We start from the raw sequence: 23,440 nt of genomic DNA on the forward strand, positions 1-23,440 counted from the left end.
GGACGGCCAAGCTGCAGCTGGCAGGGCCCGAATCTTGGACTAGCTTTTGTAAATGTCTGACTGCCTCCAGGCAATCTGGGCAGGCAGATCCCTCTGAAGCCATGGACACCAAATCCCATGTTCTGAATGAAGCCGTGGGAGGATGTGGGCCAAAAGAAGCAACGGATGCTTTGGATGAAGGAAGCATTGCAGGTTGTAGTCCAAATGGAAAAGGAAATGTGCCTGCCTGGTGTGGAAAGCATTTTTATTGCATCATCTGACTTTTCTCTCTTTACACATCAACTTGACTCCCATTTCATTTTTACACATGTGCAACACACACATGCACCCACAAAGAAAATTGAAAAAGACAACCAAAAAAGTGGAGCGAGGCCTAAAGCTTGAAGCTAGCTGAATGCTTTGGTACTCAGAGTGTAAAAAGCTTAGCTCAAAGTTTATGCAGATAAGTACCAAAATTGATTTAGAACGTGATTGGAAGAAGACCAACTCAGAGCGCAAGCTCATGGGGCACCTTGAAAGTAGTCTGGTAGAAGACTGGTTTCAATTTATTTTGTCTGAACTTTGACTCTCTGGTCCTTACCAATGAGGTATTTCAGCCCATATTTGAAATGACACATAAAGCTGTGTTTTCTTACATTTGACCATGACCATGTAGACGTCTATGGTGCAAATGGGCGGCTGGGGCAGGCGTTCTCCTTTCTCCAGGATGTCTGGGATCTCCCTCGTTGATATGCCGTCGTACGGTTTGCCTCCAAACGTCATTAGCTCCCAGATGGTCACTCCTGATGGATTCAAGGGCAAAATAAAACCAACAACAACAACAACAACTCAGCATGCGCAAATACAAACAATTAAAAGCGAACAAAGAGGATTTCTGGGTTATTTCACCCACGGGTGTGAGCATATGGAAGACTGACATGAATGGCGAATTCAGATGAATAATCCATTTAGCTTCCTTGCACTCACCGTAACTCCACACATCGCTCTGATGAGTGAACTTCCTGTAGTGGATGCACTCAAGAGCCATCCATTTAACAGGCATCTGAGGAGGGAAACAAAGATTTGAAGGTGAGCTAGGAAAATAGTAGGCCTATGTATAAACATATATGATTATTTACGGCTGAATTGCTGTTGATCTGGTCTGCTTTAGCATCCGCCGCCTGATCCTTTGAGCGGCCCTTTGTGAGCTATTGACATATTGACAGCGCTTTCAGGCTGTGCCACTTTGCTCAATATTACTCAAGTGTGGTGAGCGATTAGCTTCAGGCTAAAGCAGCAATTGTCAATGGTGTGTGCGCTATTTAAGGTGCCCCATGAGATGGTACTGATCATTTGCCGCGCATGATGTTAACAGATGGCCTGTTTACAGCAGGCTGCGCGGGCCAGGCCCGGCCGGCTCAACGAGCCCTTCCTGATAAAGGGAACAAACCCGAAATTACACATGCGTAAATGTGTCACACTTGTTCACGGTTTGGAATAAAAAGTGTTTGCAATCTGATGTCTGAGGTTGAAACATTGATCACCTGTGTAATCAATGTGTCCATCCTAATCCTAATAGCATCCTAATAGCCAAACAAATATGTTTACCCCAGATCCATTCCTTTCCTGATACAAGGAGAACAATTTAATCAGATCCTACAAAAGTACTATTATTTAATATTTCGTACATATCAAATGACATGTCGTATGAAGGTATGTCAAATGCAAAATCTGGACCGGGATGAAAGTTGCTTAAACACGACAGCTTTGGATTCTGCGTTTACTGTAGCCTTTGTGGTCAAATCTGATGAAGTAGTGGGCATTATATCAATACTTTTAACATGCTCATTGTGTGGCTCAACATTTGGAGAACATGTGGGAAGAATATGGACAATAACTCTAAAAATAGGATAAAAACTCTCGGCTGATGTCAACAGGAAATTGCACACAAACTAACAAAATTTAACCTATATGGCAAAATGTCAAGCAATTCAGGAGGAATACTTTTGGTCCCTCTCTCTGTAAGATTCTTGTTTTCTAAGTTTCTCACTCACCAACAACAATCTACGGTTTTACAACTTTCAGCCAGAGATGGGCACTTTACCCTATTTTGCCCGTCTGTCCGCCGTCCGTGATCTGGGCACCCATTAATCATCGACCCTCAGTCCTTATTCATTAAATATTCGTCCCCGTCCTTTTAAAGCGCTTCAGTCCTTATATTTCACCAGTCAGCCCCCCCACCGTGTCCATGCATGACGCTGTGGGAGAGAGGCTAATGGCAGAGGTTTGATAATTCATAAACATTATTCAAAGCTCATTAGCTGACTAATTTACTATTCACATCCACTTAACGGCTGTTAGTATCCTGAGTGGATTGAATTGTTTATAACTGTTTAAGTGTCGGCCATGGTAGCATTTACCTGCCAACACAACCGACGTCGGTCACCAGACTACGGAGCCCGCCAGCGGACATCGCGAGAGTATTTAAGTGTGAGTTATAATAATGCAATATAATGCAACCATTTTTTCGAAATTTCGCACAGGCATTTTGCCGCTGAGCGACAAATACTGTGTAAGATTATATGCAGATACTGTGTAAGATTATATACAGATACTGTGTAAGATTATACTGTATACAGAAATGTACGGGCAAATTACAACTTTTGCAAGATCCAGCACAGCCCGCGGTTGACCGGTATGAGTGTTGTTGCAGGCAGTTAATAAAGTTGGCTCGGTGGAAACACAGAAGAGAACAGTGGTCTTTCTTTTTAAAAGAACCCAGCCCAACACGTCCGTCGGTACGATTACAGGGACGGAACAAAACCCACTTCCGTTCTAGCTTAGTCGGTCCTTTTTAAAAAACTCCTCGTCCTCCGTCCCCAAAATGGGCGTCCATCCGGGATGCGCGGGCGGGGCGGACTGTTCCATCCCCGGGACGGAATGCCCACCTCTGCTTTCAGCGATATATTTTCCTCCAGCGTCAAACATTTTTGTATGACCTGTGTGTGGATAAGGGTAAGCACAAGAGACTTACACTGACCTTGCCCCCGTCTGCGTTGTACTCTTTCTCGTCGGTATCCAGCAGCCGTGCAAGGCCAAAGTCGGTGATCTTGATGTGATTGGGTGACTTCACCAGGACGTTGCGGGCAGCCAAGTCCCTGTGGACCAGTCGCCTTTCTTCCAGGTACATCATTCCCTGAGGGAAAAGAAGAAGCCAAAAGACATGATCTCATGGGAATAATCATCATGTTACAATGCTCTTAAACTGAAAGTATCTGCGTTGTCTTCCCTGCGACGGCTTCTCAACACCTCCGCACGCGCACGAGTAGATTTAATCTATTCAATCGGTGTGACTTTGCAAAGACTCAAATCAGTAGCATCCACGAAGGAATTGGCAAGCACAACCCGTGTTCTTCCATTGGGTTTACCCGGAAGATGCGGCATGCAAAGCTTGTTTACAACAGAAACCACAAACGCTGGGCGGACAGAAGCGACACAGCTTTGCAGCCTCCATTTGCGGCTCAACGGACTGTATGAAGGAGGGACACACAAAGAGCCTTTTGCAGCACGAACAAACCAAACAGATCATTACAGATGGGCAAATCCACGCAGGGCCTGACACATACTCCTCCATGTGTTCATGGCTGAAGAAATCAGCGCGTGCAGCCAGGCAACCTCGACTGGGCCAATTGAAGTGTTTGAGCCAAGATGTTAAACAAGTTGACGCCACTTTGCAAGTGGATCAATTAAAAACACCTTGGCGAGGAGGGAGGCGGGAGACAGTATTTGTGCTCTTCGCACAATAAACACAGTCACCTGCGCCTCTGTTGGCAACCGGGACTCATCACTGATGGGGAAAGGACGTGCGCGCACATGTCAAGCCGCATCGCGTTGAGATGCCCGACGCGGCGAGCCACCCCTCCCCAGCTGACTCGTCCCCAGACAAATGCGAGGATAAAATCGATCGACGGCTGGCCCGCCGCTAGATGAACCCTCATCCATCATCTGCCCGGCCTTGCCGAGACAGACACACTGACAGGGACCACCTAAGCTCTAAAGAAAGATATATTTCACCACTTGCAGCTCGCTTGTCCACCCGTCCCTATTCGGAGCCTCGCAATTATGGAGCTTCTTTCTTCGCTAAAAATGCGCCCCTATTACTGAGAGTGGATTTAAAATAAATTACGCAAACGCAGCTCCGGCAGGCGATCAATAGCCATGTTGATTACAATAAGCCGGAAGACGAGTGTGCCAAGCGATATTTATCCCCGATGCAGACATTGTGAGGAATTAGGAATCAATGGGCCACACAGTGCATTAATACACTTCGACTAAACGCGACGGGGCAATGAGGGGAGGCCACCGCACTGACAGCACAATATACAGCAGCTCAAGGAGCCAATTAACTTTCAGCCACTCTGGGCGGTAAACAGCGGCGTCCCAATCGAGGACGGGGAGGAGCGGCCCAACCGAAGCGCCCGCGGACACTGTCGCAACCTCAAATGGCGCAAAGGATCATTCCTGATCATGTCACCGATTCACTGCGCGTGACGCTGAAACTTTGGAATTCATCACTGTAGAGTGAAAATGAGGCTGTCAAGGGTATGATAGAAAGACACTTTAAAGTGGAAGTCGACCCCAAAATATTTTTTTCAAGTATATGTTCTATGCAGGCCCATTAATCGCAACACGGCATTCTGATTAATGTTGCGTTTGTGGAATATGGAGTTAAGCAGCAGTTTTTCCAACCAACGACCAATCGCGGCTCACCTCTTTTCTGAAGCTGAGTCACGATTGGTCATCATCTGAGCCCTGAGCAGTTGTGATGTCGACAGAAATGACAAAATGGCCGCCCCTCGAGTTGGCTAAAAACGGCTGTTTTAACTGCCAAACGCAATATTTAACAGAATGCCCTGTTTCAACTAGTGGGCTTGCATAGAACATATTCTTGAAAAAAATAGGGTTGGCTTGACTTTCCCTCTAAGAGGGAAAATAAAATGCGTTTAACAAGTTTCCATCTTGCCACTGGTTAGCAGCACTCTGCTGAGCTCTTTTGAAATGTTTGCTTAATGGCTGGAGAAAGGATGTTGTTTGTTCCACTGACCCAATGGCGAGCAGCACGCAGGTAGAAAATCAGTTTATTTTTTTCCATCTCGGTTGATTTCTCTTTCAAAAGCTTGAATTCTCTTCCTAAAGCTGGTACCACGCAAGGTCACGGGTGGCAAGCGACCCGTCGGCACCTTCTCTTCGGTGAAGAGAAAAAATTGGAAAGACGAGTCTTGCCTTATTGGCGTAGGGGCCAGGGGTGACAGGATAAAAGCGTTGATGGAAACAAACTGGAACAGCAAGGAGAGAGAAGCTATATAATAAACAACGCTGTTGTCAAGTCAGAAGCTTAAATTGGACTTGTGATTTTGAGCAAAAAGGAACGGATGTATGTTTTTGGACTGTGGGAGGAAGCCACGTTGTTACTGCCGTAGCGAGTCGGCTTCTGAAGTATTAACTAGCAAAACTTCTTTTATTCGATCACTCCTGCCGGGCAACATGAAGCTAATAATGCGAGCGCTTTTTGATGCATGGCTATGCCTACACGCTATCCACGAGCGGCAGGATGCTTGGTTTCAAAGCAGGAGACGAGGCTGCGGTTTCCCCATCCATCTCCCTTTCGCCCCCCCCTCCCCCTCCCGCAAACTCAAACAATGCGAGCAATATGAGCCTGTCTGCACGCCGAGGACTGGGACCAGTGCGATAAGCGACACGCACAATGGGACCGCCCAGGTGGCCCAGGTGGTCGTCCGTCATGTCCCGAGCGCTTGGTGTGCAATCGGACGGAAGGCAAGCCCACGGAGAGCGTCAGCGTCATCATTTCAGACGCAATGCTAAGTGCAGTGCAAAAATATTGTTGTGAAAAATGTACAAATATGAGGTTCGGAAAGCACACGAGAGCAATTTTCAGAAGATAGTATAAGGGGGAAATGCGTTTTGAAAATGTGCTGTTCTGTCTGGTATTATTTCCCTGAGCTCCAAAACGGCGGATGGTTAATGAACGGTTGGCGAATGTGAGCGGTGGGTTCTGCAGTGAAGGTTTCCGCCCATTTGTTCTGCAGTCAGTCGACCTTGAGTCAGACTGCTGGCAAAAAAAAGGAAAAAAAAGAAAAAAAAAAGAAAGCACCTATCTATCAAGCTAAGATAGGTATTTGAGTGTAAAGCGTTTAGTGACAGTCCAGGCTGTGAGCGTTTTGTGTAGAATATGTGGTTGGGCTATTAGTCGTGTGAAATCTCAGCCAAGAACCAACTGTGAAATCATCTAAGCTCTGAGCACTGTGTGGGGCACAAAAATCCTTCCCAAATGTCATAGCATGGGTGAAATGCTGCAAATTCACATGAGCCAATGGCAATAATGTTTCAGGAGACGTAGCGCCAAAGGAGAAAATATTTTTGACGCAATAACACTGCATTTACAGTTACAAGTTGAACACACGTGACAAAATATTGGACATGAAATGCTGTAATCAAGATGCGATGAAACTCAGCTTTAGCTTGAGGTTTCATGAAAATGCATCGTTATATTTCATTGAGTATTTTATCAGAACCGGGATTTTTGTATAGCCTCGCTTTTGGTACGATTAACATTTTTTCACCTAAATTTTGTCCCAGCTGGTTAAGAATGTTCACGAATCAATTTCATTGGTCATTTCATTAATTTATTTTTTTCAACATTGATCTCTGTATGGTAAACTATATTTATACTCACTTAAAACATACTTTTTTGTGAGGATTTCTGAGTTCATGGAACGCATTAGTTGAATTTACAGGAATTACAGGATTTATTAGGAAATGATTACTTTTTGTATTGTTTGAATCGGTTTTAGTCAGACTTTTTGGGGATGGATTCATCAAAAACTGAGGTGCAACTGTACATATCCATGTTATGCAGAGTCGCTCCCTTTGCAGAGGCTGAATAATATTTGGCCAACTGACATAATTGCAATATTTTTGAATACTTGATTGAAAATCCTTTGCAATGAGTGCCTGGTGTCTGGAGGCCATACTGCAAGTTTCCTCTCAGGAGATGCTTTGCCAGCGGAGGATATCCATCGATTCAAGACTTTTTCAAGATTTTTCTCCCACTATTAAAAATGACGGTTATATTTACAACCACGAAAACTTGTTCAAACACCAGTAAGCCCGTAAAACTGGCACTCGTGTATTTTTCTAATCCACTGTGGCGGTGGTGTCTCAAGACAAAATCTCAAAAGGTTGGTCGCTTGAGTGTATTTGCCCTGGCTGGTTGATCTGATGCATTGTATCCAAGCATTAATTAACAGATCTTCAGTCAGACTTCTCAGTAATGCCTGTAATTTGTCTGCTGCTTGCTGTTATGATTCTTAATCACCCCGGCTCATTTTCACCGCGAGACACGACGAGGGAGAAGTAGCTATGTTACCGTTTTGTCAATTACATCCACCATGCGCAACTGGCACGAGGAGATAGCGACATAAAGGGAGGGGGGGGGGTTGGGGTGGCGGTTGTCATGGCAATTTTAAAGTCCCCTGATTGACAAAGGTAACTAATTGCAATTAAATGAATAATGTTACGGAAAATAATTTAATACCAGCATTTCAATGTTGTTGTTTATTGTGGCCACCTGCTTCTGAATAAAGAACCATTCACTAAGGATTCTCTGCAGCCAGAACAAGATGACCTTGACTGATAAGTCTGCTCTACACCGAAGAAGTATCTGTTGTTTTTTTTGGTTTTGTTTTTGCTATTCCCTTCGAGAGTCACCTCCTATCCCTGTCTGTATAAGAATCTTCACAGGATGTTTTCCTTTGCACTCTCTTAGAGACCATAAGACTGTTCTGTTAGACTAGTGTATGTAGAAGCCCAAAAGACAATTTGTTTTCCGTGCTGGTTTATTGATTTCACCTAATTGCTTAAAATTCCACAACGGCTGCCAAGAGAAGTGAAGTCAGCCCCGAGTGTAAATGCTTTTAAATCCAGGTTAGAAACGTTGCCGTTTGCCCTTATGTTTGTTTTAAGTCTTCTAAACATAAACATAAACATGAAATTTTTTTTTTCCTTTTCGCTATTTTAGAAAGCTACTCTTATTTCATTCCTTTACTTTGAAATGTTTTTCACGTTTTCTGTTACACTGTTTAAATGTCGTCAATGTACGTTCTGGAAATTTTTGTCAGCCACTTTTTTTTTTTTTGCTTTGCTTGTGAATGTCGTTAACGGTTGTCCTTGTAAATGCTGGTAGGTGCTGTGTCTTTGCTTGTGTGAAGCACATTGAGTTGCCTCGCTTATGAAATACGTTACACAAATAAAAGCTGCCTTGCCTTGCAACACACAATTGAGTTGAAAAAAAAAAAAAAAAACACCTTTTGGGCAGGCATAAACCCTCCAAAACTATCAGACTGCAAAATCGCACAACTTTCTCCAGGTCACTGGGTCACTTTTTGACGCGATCACTGCCATCAATAGATTTTTTTATCACTGTTTCATATCGAGACTTGTGCAACGGTTACAGAGATTTTCCAAAATATATTTATGTTTCCATCCCTGACAAACGAACTGCTCCAGCTACTCGCTGAGGCTTTGCGGCTTGTCAGTATATGCGTTTTGGCAAGTCGCAGTCTCATTAGCTTCGAGTTCACTGAGCATTTAAGCCACAAAGATGTAAAACAACACTTTTGTTCACGGTGAGCATACGCACCCCTAACGGTGAGGGGATAAACTAAATAATAAGACGATAGCAGGAGAATGTCTAAAAATTCAGCCGCCGCCATTCATCCGCATGCGCGCACGGGCCTGTGTCTAATGAGCCTCGGCTGCAGGCGCCGTCGGTAACGGCTGTGCAGGGAGAGAGGTGACCGATCCAATCAGGCATTCTTACCCAGTGGATGTGGCAGTCAAATCCCTCCCCTTACGCATCCTTGAGCACTGCTGATCCTTACAGATAATTAGAAAGACCCAAGGGGCTTATCCCTCCTCCGCCCGTTCTCCCCATCACCTCTCCCTGAGCCCACTTCCCTCATTTTGTTGCATCAGCAGGGACACGTGCTACTGGGGAGCGCTACGCGCGCGCGCGCGCGCCGGTGTGCGCGTCTCGGGCTCGACGACGCGGCTTGCGCCGTTTGCAAAGCGGGATGCGCTTCCTGACAAACTCGCTGTTGCAAAGAATTGATAATGAACTCTGGTGAAAAGGAATCCCTGAACATCACTATTGTCTGGCCCCTTGTCGGCCTTCGATTCCGACGCTATAAATAACAAGTAGTACGAAAAAAGGGGGTTTAAAAATAAATAAAAAGCTTTCTGCAGGCACATTGTTTGTTTCGCTTAATCAATGGAGAGGACGCTTACACTGCTGTAAATTGGCAGTGTACACTTCATTAAAATGACACATTTCATTTAGTTCGCAAGGTTTTATTTGGGCAACGCCTCATTATTTTTTGTCTGGGAAGTATTAGCGGCACAGTAGAGAGCTTTTTTTTTTTTTTTTTTTTCTCTCTTACATCTCAGGCCCATTCAGCAATAACTCATACCTCTACTACGTAAATGGACGCTGCAGACACAGGTCATGTTGCTCCCCACTTAACTAATCATAATTGCCGTTCAGTACACAAACAAATGTCTTCATCACTCAGAGTCAATAGCTTTTACTACAACACGCATTGCAACAGGGCCACTACCGTGAACGCTACCAGTAGCAGCTTGAAAGATTTATGTTCATTTGCACGTATGGATATGCTGAGCAAAGAAGAATAATTTGGAATCAATACCTACCTGCAGCTCTGAATGACATGTTTATAAGCTACCTGCACAGTTTGCAGGGAGATGCACGCTCATAAAAACCCACCCACTGCGTGCGTGGGATCTCTTTGGAGTTCAAATGGCCATCAAACTTGAAAATTAAACAGGGGTGTCCAAAATCCAGCCTGCATTATATCACATATCAGCCCATATATCTGATATCAGCTTTTTTTTTTTTTTTTTTTTTTCCCTTTTGCCCCCAATACCTCTGATATCGGTCGGGCTCTCGTACTCGTGGTCTGCTAATGAATCATGCAGGGATGTGTTTGATCAGCACGGGGGAGCAGGGAAGTAGCGGGGAAGTAAATGACACCGGGAGAACTACACTAAAGCTTGGCCAGATTGGAGACTGTGGGGTGCAAGAGAAATGTTGGAGGGGGATCTGCGGAATCGCTGCAGGATCCACAAAAGCTCACACACCAAGATCAAGATGATACTTTATCCTCCAAGAGAAGGTGACTGCTGATTTTGCTAAATAAATGTGTTCCCCCGCCCCACCCCCCATTTTGACACAGCATGCAGAGTAAGTCCAAATTCTCACACCATTGCTTATGCAGCCTCTCATTAATATTTTACCACGATGCAGTAGTTGACTGCATCAGGCTTGCCTCTGAGAAGGTCAATATTTGGCACCATCATTAGCCCTGTCAATCAGCAAAACGCCACCCGGCACGTGACGGCTCTGGGCGGGGGGGTGGAAGGGTGTTCCCGCAGGGCATGTTGTGCACATGTCAGCGAGCCACCAGGAGTCTTCTCACCAATCTCGCTACCCTTGCACGAGCTCAAGGACGGCGGTCAAGACTCAGCGTCACGTCATCACCGCACCTCCGTTTTGAAGTGGCATGATCGAAAGCCTGACCGGCTGTGAGAGGAACGCAGAGAGCCACAGCGGGAGGACAGCCAAATGAAATGACTCCCCCAGCCCTTTGGCCCATTCAGCCCAAATCCCATTTTTAATTCGGGGACGGATTTGTTCATTAAAATACATGGCAAACCTAATTATCCCATTCATAATCCAAAACCGGGTGAAAAATGACTAAGCAGACAAGAGAAAATGCAGCAAATGACTGATGGATTGTTCAATGTTATACATTGAGAAATTGCAAGCCCCCACCCCCGCCCCCAAGCACACACATGCATGACGGCGCACGGTGTATCTCGGCTAATGTTTAAAGGGCGAACTTTGACTTCTTTGAAACGGAGCACTTGGCCTCAGTGGGAAAAGGGATGGGAGGTGTGTGTTTACAGTCGAGGAAAGAAAAGAACAAACTAATAAACGAAAAGAATGGAAGCGACCGAGCTGTGCTACATAATGTGTGTGCGGGTGTGTGTGTTGATGCAAGTGTCAGTCAGCGCGTGCGTGTGCGCAAGTGTGGCAGCGAGGCAGCTCTGAGTGTGGCACTGTAGATTAATGACGGCCATTATCTCAATGCCCAAAACACTCAGTGATAGAGAGTCAGTGCCTGGCGACGGGCCGTAGCCAATCTATTTGCGGCGCAGCGGTCACCTGCCCGGGTCAGAGCCCACATACGGCTGCTGTTTGTGCAGTTGTCGTGGCGCTGGCTGCGGCTGTGGGCCGCTGCAAAGAAATGATCTTTCTCCTGGGAAAACGACGTCTTTCAAATTGTTCAATCAAATTTGAGCTCCGATTTGAAAGCCTTGCAAAGGATGTCCTGACATGCTATTATTACACTTTTGACAAGAGAAATACTGTATATTTATTCACCCATACGTATCCGGGGTCACCGATAGTGTAATCAAGCAGGCGGATTATGTGGATTTGAGTGTGAATGGCTGTCAGGCTTTTGCCCTGTGAGTGACTGGTGACCAGTCCGGGGCAGGGGCGGAGCCATGGGCGGGCCTGGGTGTGCACAGGCCCACCCAGATTGACAGGCTGTCCACCCAGTGAGATTCATGAAAAAATATATCCTTTAAAATTTTTAGTCAATTATTATTATTATTAAATTATTTTAGAATTTGTGTTTCGTTGTGTTCTTTTTATTTTATTGAATATTAAGAGGGGCATAATTGTGGTTGTCTAAAGAAGATCTGAACTTCATATTATTCAGTTTGTAATTTTGTTCGAACATACAATGTTTAGGGACACGGGGATTCTGCTCAGTGAGAGAAATATTCAGGCCCACATGGATTTCTCCTGGCCCCCCCATTAGCCACATTCTGGCTCCGCCCCTGGTTCCGGCCGGACAAAAAGGCGGATAAACGGACGGTAAACTGGTCCAGGGTGTAGTCAGCCTGGACCACTCATAGTCAGCTGAGAAAGGCTCCAGCTTTCCCCGAACAGAATAAGAGGCATGGAAAATGGGTGATCATTGTGACACTAAAAGTGAAGTCAAGAAGTACTGATCACAGCACATCCTGTACGTATTTGCCAGTTGGCTAATTTGTTGATACTGCAATGGCCCTCCAAGGTGAAAAAGACAAGGAGCCATACTCATTCTGTTAGCTCGATGATGTAAATTGCTCAGTAAAAAGTCCTTCAAGTCCAATCAGTCAGGCAGGCGCAGGGTAGCGTCGTGCACAACAAGTCGCAAAAATGAGTTGCCATCAGGCGGTCGACGCTCTCACGATCAGCGGCCACAATCGAATCCAATTACTGCCGTAAGTACCTGCTTAAGTAACCCGCTCTCAGGCACTTAGACTCATTTGTTGTGGGGGGAATCAAGGGTTAAGCCCTTTCACACACACCTCATCAAACCTATCCTCTCATCACTGCTTCGGGAGAACTGACATGGCCGACCCAGCAAAGATGGCAAAATCAATCTCAGCAGTCTTGGCTGAGGAAGTGGCTGGTGGGAAGTCTTTGGATACCAGAAATGATCCTGTCTCTTCTCCTGGACATGTTGTGGGTTGGAACGATAAATGCAGAGTTAGCTTTTTTTGCACTGGGCGAAAAAAAGTTGGGTTAAAAATAAGACAGTTTAGGGTCAAAAATGGACCCATCCACTGGATCAATTTGACCCACATTCTTGCATTGTTTTGTACAATACAGCCCAATTGTTTGGGGTTGTTTTGTACAAAACGACCCATTTTTTTGTGTTGTTTTTGCAGAAAAACAGAAAGTTAGGTCAAATTGACACAAGTAGTGGACCGGTCCATCTTTGACCCAAAATGGTGTTATTGTTAACCCAATTGTTTTTGGGGTGTGGAAGGGCATAGCTGTAAGCTAATCATAGCAGCGCAGTCGCTGATAGCATAGTGGCTCCCACAGTTGACTTCTGCACAGGCAGCATGGGATCAGTTACCAGTCATTAACAACGTGAAAGTCAATGCTTGGTGGTCTCTGTACAGGCTGTGCTTTGTGGCGGACTAACGACCAGTCAAGGGAGTAGTTTGTATATAATTAATTGATCGACTTTTCCGTTGCTCTATCGTTATGAAATATAATTCACTTTTTCTTCCAAAGAAAATTGATGGTCCACTTGCACCCTGTGTGTGTGGGGGTTGATGTTGGGTCACTGGCTGGATGCCAGCACTCAGATTTGGGTTCTGCCTGTGACGTTCGCACCACTTAGAGGTGCAACTAACATGAAAACCAGAGATCTGTCTGTGTTTTCACCCATCAGGAAACAATTGTGAAGCTGAGCGATGTCGTGAAACAAACGAGAGCATTTGCACCAAATTTGACCATAGCAAGTCCAACCACTTGGAAGGTTCTGAAGAAGTAAAGAACCAATGGTGTGCTAAGTAAGAGGCATCCGTGCGCAAAAGCATGTCTCGCCCAGGGTGCAAAACAAGCCAGGTCCGGCCCTGCAGAGCTCTAATTGACTCTGAAAGACTACTGTTAGTAACATCACCCAAAACCAAAGGATATTAATGAATATAATTATAATCTTCTGTTTGCAAAGACTTCCTAAACAAGTATTAAGGCCACACAAGATGAAAAACACTCTTTAGCAAGAATAACAGAAAGGCCAGGCACAAATTTGCAGAATAATACAGAAAGAAGCCTAAAGAAATTCAGGGATGGAGTTTTTTTTTTTTAATTTATTGGACAAAGATTGACCTTTACTAAAGCAATGAGGAGGTTAAAGCTTTGGATTTGCAAGAAACTTGGCAAAGGTAGTGTCACACTAATTATACATTGAAGCTGTAACCAATGACGGCAAGCACAAGTGAACTTGGAAGTCCACAGAAATATTCTCAGAAAAATTCAAGGAAGATGCAAGAAAGATGCAAGGCCCGACACACAACTTCATCAAGGAAAAGAAGTTGGTGGTTATACACCGGTCAAAATCCATCCATCCATCCATTATCTAGACCGCTTCTCCTCACAAGGGTCGCGGGGCGTGCTGGAGCCTATCCCAGCTGTCTTCGGGCAGTAGGCGGGGGACACCCTGAATCGGTTGCCAGCCGATCGCAGGGCGCACAGAGACAAACATCCGCACTCACAATCACACCTAGGGGCAATATAGACAGTCCAATCAACTTACCATGCATGCTTTGGGAATGTGGGAGGAAACCGGAGTACCCGGAGAAAAGCCACGCAGGCACGGGGAGAACACGCAAACTCCACACATGGAACCCACGACCTCTGAACTGTCAGGCGGACGTGCTAGCCAGTCGACCACCGTATAAGTTAAGCAACAAAATGCTCTCAGGGGTGGCCATTTTCTCACATCTGTCGACTGAAAATGACATCACAGTTACTCAGAGCTCAGCTAACGACCAATCAAGGCTCACCTGTTTGCTGAAGCTGAGCCGTGATTGGTCGTTAGCTGAGCCCTGAGCTACATTGATGTCATCTTCAGTCGACAGAAGTGACAAAATGGCCGCCCCCCGAGCTAGCTAAAAATGGGTGGATTTGTAATATTCCACAAACGCAATATTAATCAGAATGCCGGATGGCGTCAATGTTGTATCTATGGCCTGGCCATTCAGACTCTGATCTCATTTAAAAAAAATCTGATACAGGACCACCTATGAAAATGGCCCGGGTCGCATTTGAAAAAATCGGAATTGAGCCATTCAGACTATCATAAAAAAAAAAAAAAAAATCCAGATCCAGGTCTTATATGGGCAAAAAAAATCAGATCCACACACACACACACCCCCCCCCCCCCCCACACACACACACACACACACGCACACGCACCCCCCCCACACCCACACCCACCCACGCACACACACAAAGCAAGCACTTCAGGGAGCCGCTTCCCTCTCGATCGTAGTCACCCACCTTGGCGATTTGGACGCACCAGTTGAGCAGCAGCTGCGAGCCAATGTTGTCCTTGTGCTCGTGCACGTAGTCGAGGAGGCAGCCGTGCGGCATGAGTTGCGTGACCAGCTGGATGGTGGGGCTCAGGCACACTCCCAGTAGGCGCACCAGGTGGGGGTGCTCCATGCTGGCCATGATCAGCGCCTCCTGGGTCGAGGACAAAAAAGAACTAAGAGCTCCACCTGGAATATGGCCAGGTACTCTCACGCCACTCACAGCTTGTAGTTTTGGAGACCTGACACCTTGTTGGAGTCATAACGTCTATTTGTCAACAAACATCAGCTTCTGTTTTCATAGAAGAACTGTCCGCGCATCTATTATGCATGAATGCTTGTGCACTGTATTCCAAGTGGAAGTGGAGATGGATGCATCAATGAAGACGGGTTGCTGACTAAATTTGCATGCAGTCTGTGGAGCGTTCGCACAGTTCAAGAAAACACTGCGGAAAGCCTCTTCAAAGCAGCGCAGACGCAACCTTCTCCATCTCCGTTTCACACAGACTTTCATAAATGTTGCAGCAGTGCAATTAAATGTAGGCCACTCGGCAGATGTGAATGAGACTCAAACACCTTGCGCCTCGCTGTCGCCCGCACGTAGATGAGGTGCCACTTTCAATCGAAAAGCTCAGAGGGAGCTTGGCGGGAACGTGGCAGGCAGTAGATTAATTCCAAACAGCAGGGGCGCCACAGGCCAGAGAAACCCCTTCAATTGAAAGAGGAGCCACTTCGTGACAACCTTACGAGAACCAGCCGCTCCCTCTGAAGCATTTTGCGGCTCCAAGCACCCCCAAATCAGGCACGCGCCAAGAAAGGAAAAGAGTAGTGGGAGGGAAAGAAAAAAAAACAAAAAAAAACAATGTAGGGAATGCTATCAAAGGTTCATGGAGTTGTACGTTATGCGGGACGAAACTCTCGCTTTCTACTCTGGTGTGTGTGTGTGTGTGTGTGTGTGTGAAGGGGCGCCCAGGGGTGCAACTGTGTGTTTTGCTTTCCCATCTTCCTGAACGTTGACCTCCATTACATCCCCCCCAATCGAGCTCATTTTTGATACCCACACTCTCATCTTACATATGCCAACATCTGGAGACTTGGAATAAGTGCTCTGCGTTTGCATTCCGCAAACACACAAATAACAAAGCCGGTCACTCACACTCGCATATCTGCCAACGCTCGCAAATCACGTTAGCACTCACTGCCGCCATCACCTGGGGAACATTTTGTTGTTGTTGTTGTTGTTGTTGTGGCGGTGCGGTGCGGTGCGTGCGTGCGGTCGTGAGTGAACGCGTGCGCTTGGAGCCGGCGCTCCAGTGGCCGGCTTCTTAGTGGCGAGGCGTGATCCTGCCTTTAGATTGCTGTTTAACAAGCTGACAGAGCGAGCATATTGGCTCTGGACGGACGCACGATCCCGCTGGGAGAAACAGGAGAAAAGGAGAGACGGAGGGTAAGAGAGAGGAGAGGCGGGAGGCGAAGAGAACACTAGACTCCGAAATGGGAGCAGTGAAATCAAGAGAGTGTGAAGAGAAAAATTGGTTAAAAGGGAGAGGAACAGAGAGGTGCGAAGGGGTGATGAAAACAAAAAAGTTCTCCGGCCTGGCGGGACTCCAGCGAAGCCACATATCAGAAACAAGTGGTGTTTTTAATAGTCTCATCCAGTCTTGGCAGTTCACTTATATCCCTGAGATGCTCCTTTCATAAACATTTACGGCCAAGTGTGCAATCCAACAAAGTGGCAGGCGACAGGAATACGCACGTCCATGAACTCCACGTTGGCTTTGGGGCCCGTGGTCTCGTTGAGGATTTTAACAGCCACTGGGATCTTCACCGTCTCACCTTCCGGGACCCAGATGCCCTGGAAAAAAATGCAAAATTCAACATAGAAAATCAACACAAAACACATCTCGACTGCTGTGATTTAAATGGTACCTTGTAGACCGTCCCAAAAGCCCCTGAGCCCAAAATCTTGACCCTCTTCAACTCTGTCTCCTTCAGGATGCGCAGCTGAGCTTGGTTGGGGGCAGTTCCGCTGGGGGTCAGCGGCTCTACCAGCTGACAAAACACACGCACGGTGTCAAGTCCAACTCTTTATCTTGTGGCAACGCTACAGCCCACATGCAGAAGAGCTGCAGTTTGCCGTTTTTAGCTTCCAGTCAAAAATGGTCCTCTTGGACTATTTTATTTTTGATTTGCAAATTTTACGAGAACAAACTCACAACGATTCAGTTAAGATATGAAACATCTTCCTACAAAACAAAACAGCCCCCACCCAGGAAAGGAAAAAAAAAAAGTCGGCATTGGAAGACAATATAAGAAAACATCGGGCGCTCGATGCAGTTATCACATTGATGCGGTTTAAACATGGTTGCCAGACCTTCGAGAACATGGCATCCCGTTTTCTGAGACAATATGTCATTTTTTTTCCAGGGGAGCACAACTGTTCATTTCAGAAGACCACCTATCAATAACTGGAGGGGAGTCGGATTTACATGTTATTGCAATGCGCTTTTTGGCGATACAAGAGGCAATTTTCAGAAATTGAAGTTGTGCCTTGTTCAAAGAATGGCGCATGGAGGTCAAAGTCGCCACTAAACACATGTCAGAGTCCTGTGGAACAATAATCCCTATGATCCCAGTTAAAGTGGAGCAAATATCACGCCAGAAGGGCCCCCCCTTGTTGCAAAGCTAAAACACAATCTAAAACACACATTTTGAAGCATGCAACATGCGCTCACATTTGACATAAAAAGGTGCGCGCCAATGCTTTGCAGCAAATAAAAATGAAACATTCAAAATCTGCGGCTGTCCCCTCCTGATACCGCCGATTTTGGAGCGCGTGTATAAATTCCGCACGCATTCCGGAAGACAAATATTTCTCAGGTGCGAACGTTTCCCACACTGGCGTGAGCGATGCCCGTGCTAGCGCAGCGGACCAAGAATCGTATCTCAGCAGCTGTGCACATAGCAAACCGGTCCGTGCCGATGTTTAGGACCAGCTCCCTTGGCTCCACCCGGCATCCGTTGAAAGCTGCCACCGAGCCGCATCCCGGCAGCTGGCCGGCCGCTTCGCGAAACCTCCGACTCGTAATCTAAAGAAGCGGGGCTTCACCTGTAACTGAGCTCACGGAAAGCAGCGGGAGCCAGACAGAACTCCAACCAGACGGCAAATAGAGCAGCCCCGCTCACAAATATTGGCAAAGCCGTATCGACACGCCGCGGCCACCCAAAGGCGAGCTCATATCGAAGCACAATACACACATCCCTGCACACAAGAAGTCAATGCGTCCGATCGATGCGCGTCTTAATGAGCCTATCGGAGCCCGGGCGTGCCCGCGCTTTATCAGCGGCATAATCACGCCGCTCAACCGCGGCCATCAAACAATATAATGAGACCATACATCAGCCGGTCAGCCACTCAAACACTCACTTGACGTGACATAAAACCATGGGCGCAATAAGAGCTGTGAAAACGCCGGCCGCCCGCAGCCCACTGCACACGATAGATGGACGACTTGGCCGGCAGGCTGCCAGTGATTTGTTGCTTCATGGATTCGGGCCCCGAAGCAGAGACCCGCTGTGATGTCACCGCAGGAAGTAGGTTAGCAGGCCGAGACTTGATACGATTAATTCATCAATCGGCACTGCAATAGAGCTCTGAGCTCACCTTGAATCGTAATTCTTCCTCTTGCTAGTTGAACTCGAAAAACTGCTCTGTGTTTCAGAGTTTATAGAAACACTTTGGAGATTTTCTTTTTCGGCATGACTGTGCTCCACTGCAGCTTGTTTGGACAGCTCCAGCTCACTGTTGAGTTTTTTTCTTTTTCTTTTGTGTTTTTTTTTTTTTTTTTTGCCTACTTTGTTTGTGTTTTTGGACCTCGGTGTATTTCTTTTGCTTTCTGAACATGGACATGAACTCCCGTGTCTTGAGTTGGGACCAGCTGTTGGCACTCCGCGCTAACACTACAACAGCTCCTGTGAGCTGAGGAGGACACGGAGGCGTCCCGACGGGAACGGGGTGTCGAGCAACGAGGAGACGATGTCGGGCCGTGCTGCTGTCATGGCAACGTTAGACCTAGCTCCAACAAGAGGGAAAAGCTCAGGGCATCGCGTTACTGACCGGCTTGAGAGGGACTTCAAGCAAACTGCATTTTACGCAGTCATGGTTAACTAGTACGCATGCTACTTTTGTTTCCCGTATCCACGGTTGCCGCGGAAATGATGCAAACTTCCCCATTGTGGGACGAATCTGTGTTATCTTATCTACACAAGGCAAACGCATGCTTGAATGAGTTTAATGTGGAAGAGTTTAAAGGCCATGACCTCAACCCCATCAAAAAATGTTGGAATGAGAAGCGAAGAATCAGTCAGGCCTTTCCACTTTCGTCAATGTTCCCTCTCATTTTCCATGATTCTGAGGATTCACAAAAATTCCCTGTGCATCCCTTGGAACACTATGCAGATATGTTACAAAAAGGTTAAAACCACCTAGATTTCACAACAGAACAAATCGCTGAATAGAGATTGGTGACATGAATAAAATGAGTCCTCCTTTGTTCCTTTTATTTTAGCACACAGGTCATTTTAAGCATCATTAATTAACACTAGCAGTACGAGAGCAGTCATTTTGACTGTTTTCAAACTTTGATGTGTTATTACGTTGCGTATATAGATATAAGATGCTCCTGGCCTCTTGACTTTTCCTAATTCTGTATCTATTTCATTACAATACTGCAATTTTATGCTACTAAACAATATAAAAAATGGTTACGAGTCATTATTCCTTTAACTACGGCGTGCCAGTTAATTTCACAGCTCTACTCACTCTTACACACGTTGAGCTGGGGCGCCACCGGAGGGTTTCTATAGCAACCATCGGTTGCATAAAGAAACGCTGCTGGTCACCATGATTGATGAAAAAAAGAAAAATAAATCTGATAGAGTAGAGGAGACGTTACATCTGCTTCAAAATAGTGACGAGTCTGAGAATCGCTCGCCTGACACACAGCGAGTCAGAGTAAAAAAGTCCCCCCGTGTCTCGTGTAACGAATGATAGTTGGACCGGCTTATAGGTGATTACTATTTGTACCCAGTGAGATTCATGAAAAAATATATACTTTTAAAGTTTTTGTAAATGATTATAAAATCATTTTTGAATTTCTTTTTCGTTGTGTTTTTTTATTCTATTGAATATTAAGAATGGCATGAATGTGGTTGTCTAAGGAAGGTCTGAACTTCATATTATTCAGATTGGCATTTTATTTGAACACACGATGTGTCGGGACAGGAGGATTGTGCGAGGTGAGGGAAATATTCAGGCCCACCCTGATTTTTCCAGGCCCACCCATTTAGCCACATTCTGGCTCCGCCCCTGGTTCCGGCCGGACAAAAAGGCGGATAAACGGACGGCGGACAGGTACCCCGGCTGCAGGCAGAAGGCGATAAACGGACGGGTAAATTTGATTAAAATGCCCAGCTTTGCTAATAAGTGCCTGTAAGACTTTATAACGGTTCTCCATTTTGGGGGGGGAACCTATGCTCAAATGCCAGGGTTTTCATTGTACAAATTTTTCTTAGAACACCATCTATTATTTAATAACAGGCTAATATGAATGGCAAGAGTTTTGTCCGGGCTGGTTATCATCCATCAAATCCGCATGGTATTTGGGCAAAGAGCATGATTAGCATCCACATGTTTGATCACACAGGGCACGTGTAACAAGAACGCAAGAGGGATGGCGGGATGCTAGAGGGAGGCAGCAGCGAGTCGACACCGTGATGAAGCTGTAATCAGAACAAATGGCGACAGGCCCTCGCTGTTATTGTTTCATTAGGACGCATCTGGACGGAAGCCACGAGGAGAGCCGACAAGAGAGCTGCAGGACTGCGCTGGTAAATAGAATGCACACTCTTGGCCGTAGATGAGATTCTGTCCAGCGCTTCTTAGCTTGCACGGTTGCTGTGCCACTTTATTTACTGCCTAATAACACGCCGTGCCTGGGCTAAATGAGCTTTACTGGTGCCACAGTGGAGATGTGATGCGAGTTTCGCCGGGCAAATAAGATACGTCCGCAACCGTCAAACAAGAGTAGGCTTGAAAAATTGATAACATTCATGTATTAATGAACACACGGGTGTACATTTTCACTGCTCACTGGATGATTTGCCGAGAAATTAAAAGGGGTGAGTTCCGTCCTTCGTCTTCAGTAAAATAATCGCATCCAAACTTATGGCAAATCCATCGCCAAGTTACATATGACTGGATGCTTTGTGTTTTTTACGCCAACTGCATTCAATGCATTCCAATTATGCAAAACTTAAATGAAATAATGTGAATGTCTGCCCAAAAAAATAAATGACAGTGAAGATTAATTACAAGTAGCTCCTCTTTGGATTGATTAAAACTGAAAAGGCATCCAGCTGGGATCCCATTTCCTTCCGAAGCTTATTTTCTTAAAATTGACGACCGTGCTGAATTCCATTGATTTGAATCTGCCTCGAAAGAATTAAATCAGACACTCATTTCAAATCGGCGTTGTTGGGCGGAAAACCTCCCATATCCAAATATAATCAATTTCACATTTTCCACAAATTGATACTATCGGTCTGTCCCCATGTCATCTGTTGCTTTTATGCATGATTAACTTAGTTACACAGTTACAAATAGCTTGAGAACATATCTTTCTAACCCCAACTCTCTTGACGGGGAGTGAGTGTATTTTTTCCTGGGGGAACTGGTGCCTAACCTCAACCACTGGGGAGTTTGTTTTTCTCTCTTTTCCGGGGGGCGGGGCGGGCACTATATTTTTCTTGGGTGGCACTTGTGCCTAACCTCAACCAGGGTTTAACTGAAATATATTTACTAGATTGAATCCTATTTATTAAAGATGTGAAGTGACGTGCATTTCGAAAGGAGCGTCTATTCACCGAATCATAGGCACGGGTGTTACTGGCATTTTGCTAGCAGTCAATTGTGGACAGAAAGGTGTGGGGATGTCTTTGGATTCAATGATGACGGTTTTGATGAAACCGAGGTAAGGCAATAACAACATGCGAGGTTTGAAACTCAAAGATGCGAGACGACATTCATAAGTTTCGTTTCATCTGTCTGACGGTCGTAGTTTACAAGGCCCTTAAATGAGTTTCTTTCACGCGCTTCAGAGGTCCTGTAACTAAATCATTTTGTGTTTTATTAAATGGCATGTTTTCTGTTACTTATGTGTGGACAATGTGGGACCATATTTATGCAGATTGTATTGAGACTGAATTAATTATGCTTAAAATGTGCTAAAATAAACATTTGTGATCCTGGTTTAACTGTGTAGTTTTCATAACTATAAATTAAAAACATAGAATATTTACTATGATTTTCTTAGAAAATAAAATGGGCAGGACGTGCTGATACACCTCACATTCTGGCAAATTTGCAGTCTGGCAGGAGAGAAATGGTTGCCCCAGATGTGACGGATGCAATGTTTTAATTAAAGAGCAAGTCAAGGCAACAAGAATTGCAACATGGTGTGGCCGTAACATGTAGAGCAAAGGAAAATTGAAGAACTGTGTAGTTAAAACAGTTTCCACCTCTGGAGAGTTTGTCCAAGATATTGGAGTGCGTTTGCAGTGCGGGGAGTCTCCAGAAAAATATTCATGAGGTCAAAGGTCAGGGAAATCGGACCTTCTTTGCACACTGGGGCAGGTATGATGAAAGTGAAAACGTTGGATGCATATAGAGGAATTGTCCAAAGTGTCTTCAATCAGGGGGGAACAATTGGTTCAAGCAACAATTCGGCAAAATGTCTTAACTCTCTTATTCCCTCAAACTCTTTGCTGAGCTTACTCAAACATTTGCCTTCTTAACATACGAGGGGCGTCCGCAGCCCTCGCTGTCAGTTTGACACCTTTCCAAGGCTCATTCTGGCTGATGAAACCGCACACTGGGCTTCGATCCTCAATTCAAACAAATAACAGAGCCCGATGACTGAGATCAAGAGTGTCTGGATGAAGGCCAGGGGCTCTGTGTCCGCCCCGTTGTCTTTCTTTGGCGTAGAGGGTGAAGCGGCGGGCTCACCTCTCGTGTCAGTTGAGAAAAAGATGCCTCCAGTACATGCTGTCAAACTGGGATCTGAGGACGCAGCCACCATTTCAATATCAAGCACGCTGAGAAGACTGTTGACTTGCAAAGCACACTTATTTCATTCCTTTGTTTTGCCATTCGCTGTCTTTCCAAGCTGTGTCTCATCTCTTTTCCACCCCCCCCCCCCTCTCAGTTTTGATCTGTGAACCCATTTTTATATCTCCCCGGTGACTCATTCCTCTTTTGACTCAGGCTTTCCCCTATCCTCACCTTGAAAGGAGCCTCCATTGATGATGTATAGTTCAAACATGTCTCTCGTGGTTTTTGAAGAAGCCCCTGAAACCA

At 45.7% G+C, this 23,440-nt stretch overlaps 1 protein-coding gene across 7 annotated transcripts in view; it reads right to left on the minus strand.

The window, feature by feature from the left end:
• Positions 1-23,440, minus strand: part of LOC147154035 (receptor tyrosine-protein kinase erbB-4-like) — a 201,262-nt gene that overhangs the window by 45,251 nt on the left and 132,571 nt on the right. For 5 of the 7 annotated variants that reach the window (XR_015088049.1, XR_015088051.1, XR_015088050.1 and 2 more), the window contains exons 18-23: positions 16,954-17,076; positions 16,781-16,879; positions 14,993-15,178; positions 3,014-3,175; positions 967-1,042; positions 636-782 (exon numbers count right to left, since the gene is read on the minus strand). Coding sequence is in view for 3 of the 7 variants with exons in the window: in XM_086039831.1 (XP_085895957.1) it covers positions 636-782; positions 967-1,042; positions 3,014-3,175; positions 14,993-15,178; positions 16,781-16,879; positions 16,954-17,076 (793 nt within the window). In the remaining 4 variants the exon portion in view is untranslated. The remainder of the gene's footprint in view (positions 1-635; positions 783-966; positions 1,043-3,013; positions 3,176-14,992; positions 15,179-16,780; positions 16,880-16,953; positions 17,077-23,440) is intronic. The other 2 variants (XM_086039840.1, XM_086039848.1) reach the window with 2 other exon arrangements.

The sequence above is a fragment of the Filicampus tigris genome, chromosome 1, assembly GCF_054856515.1.
Source record: "Filicampus tigris isolate MCC_2025a chromosome 1, RoL_Ftig_1.0, whole genome shotgun sequence".
Lineage (NCBI taxonomy): Eukaryota > Metazoa > Chordata > Actinopteri > Syngnathiformes > Syngnathidae > Filicampus > Filicampus tigris.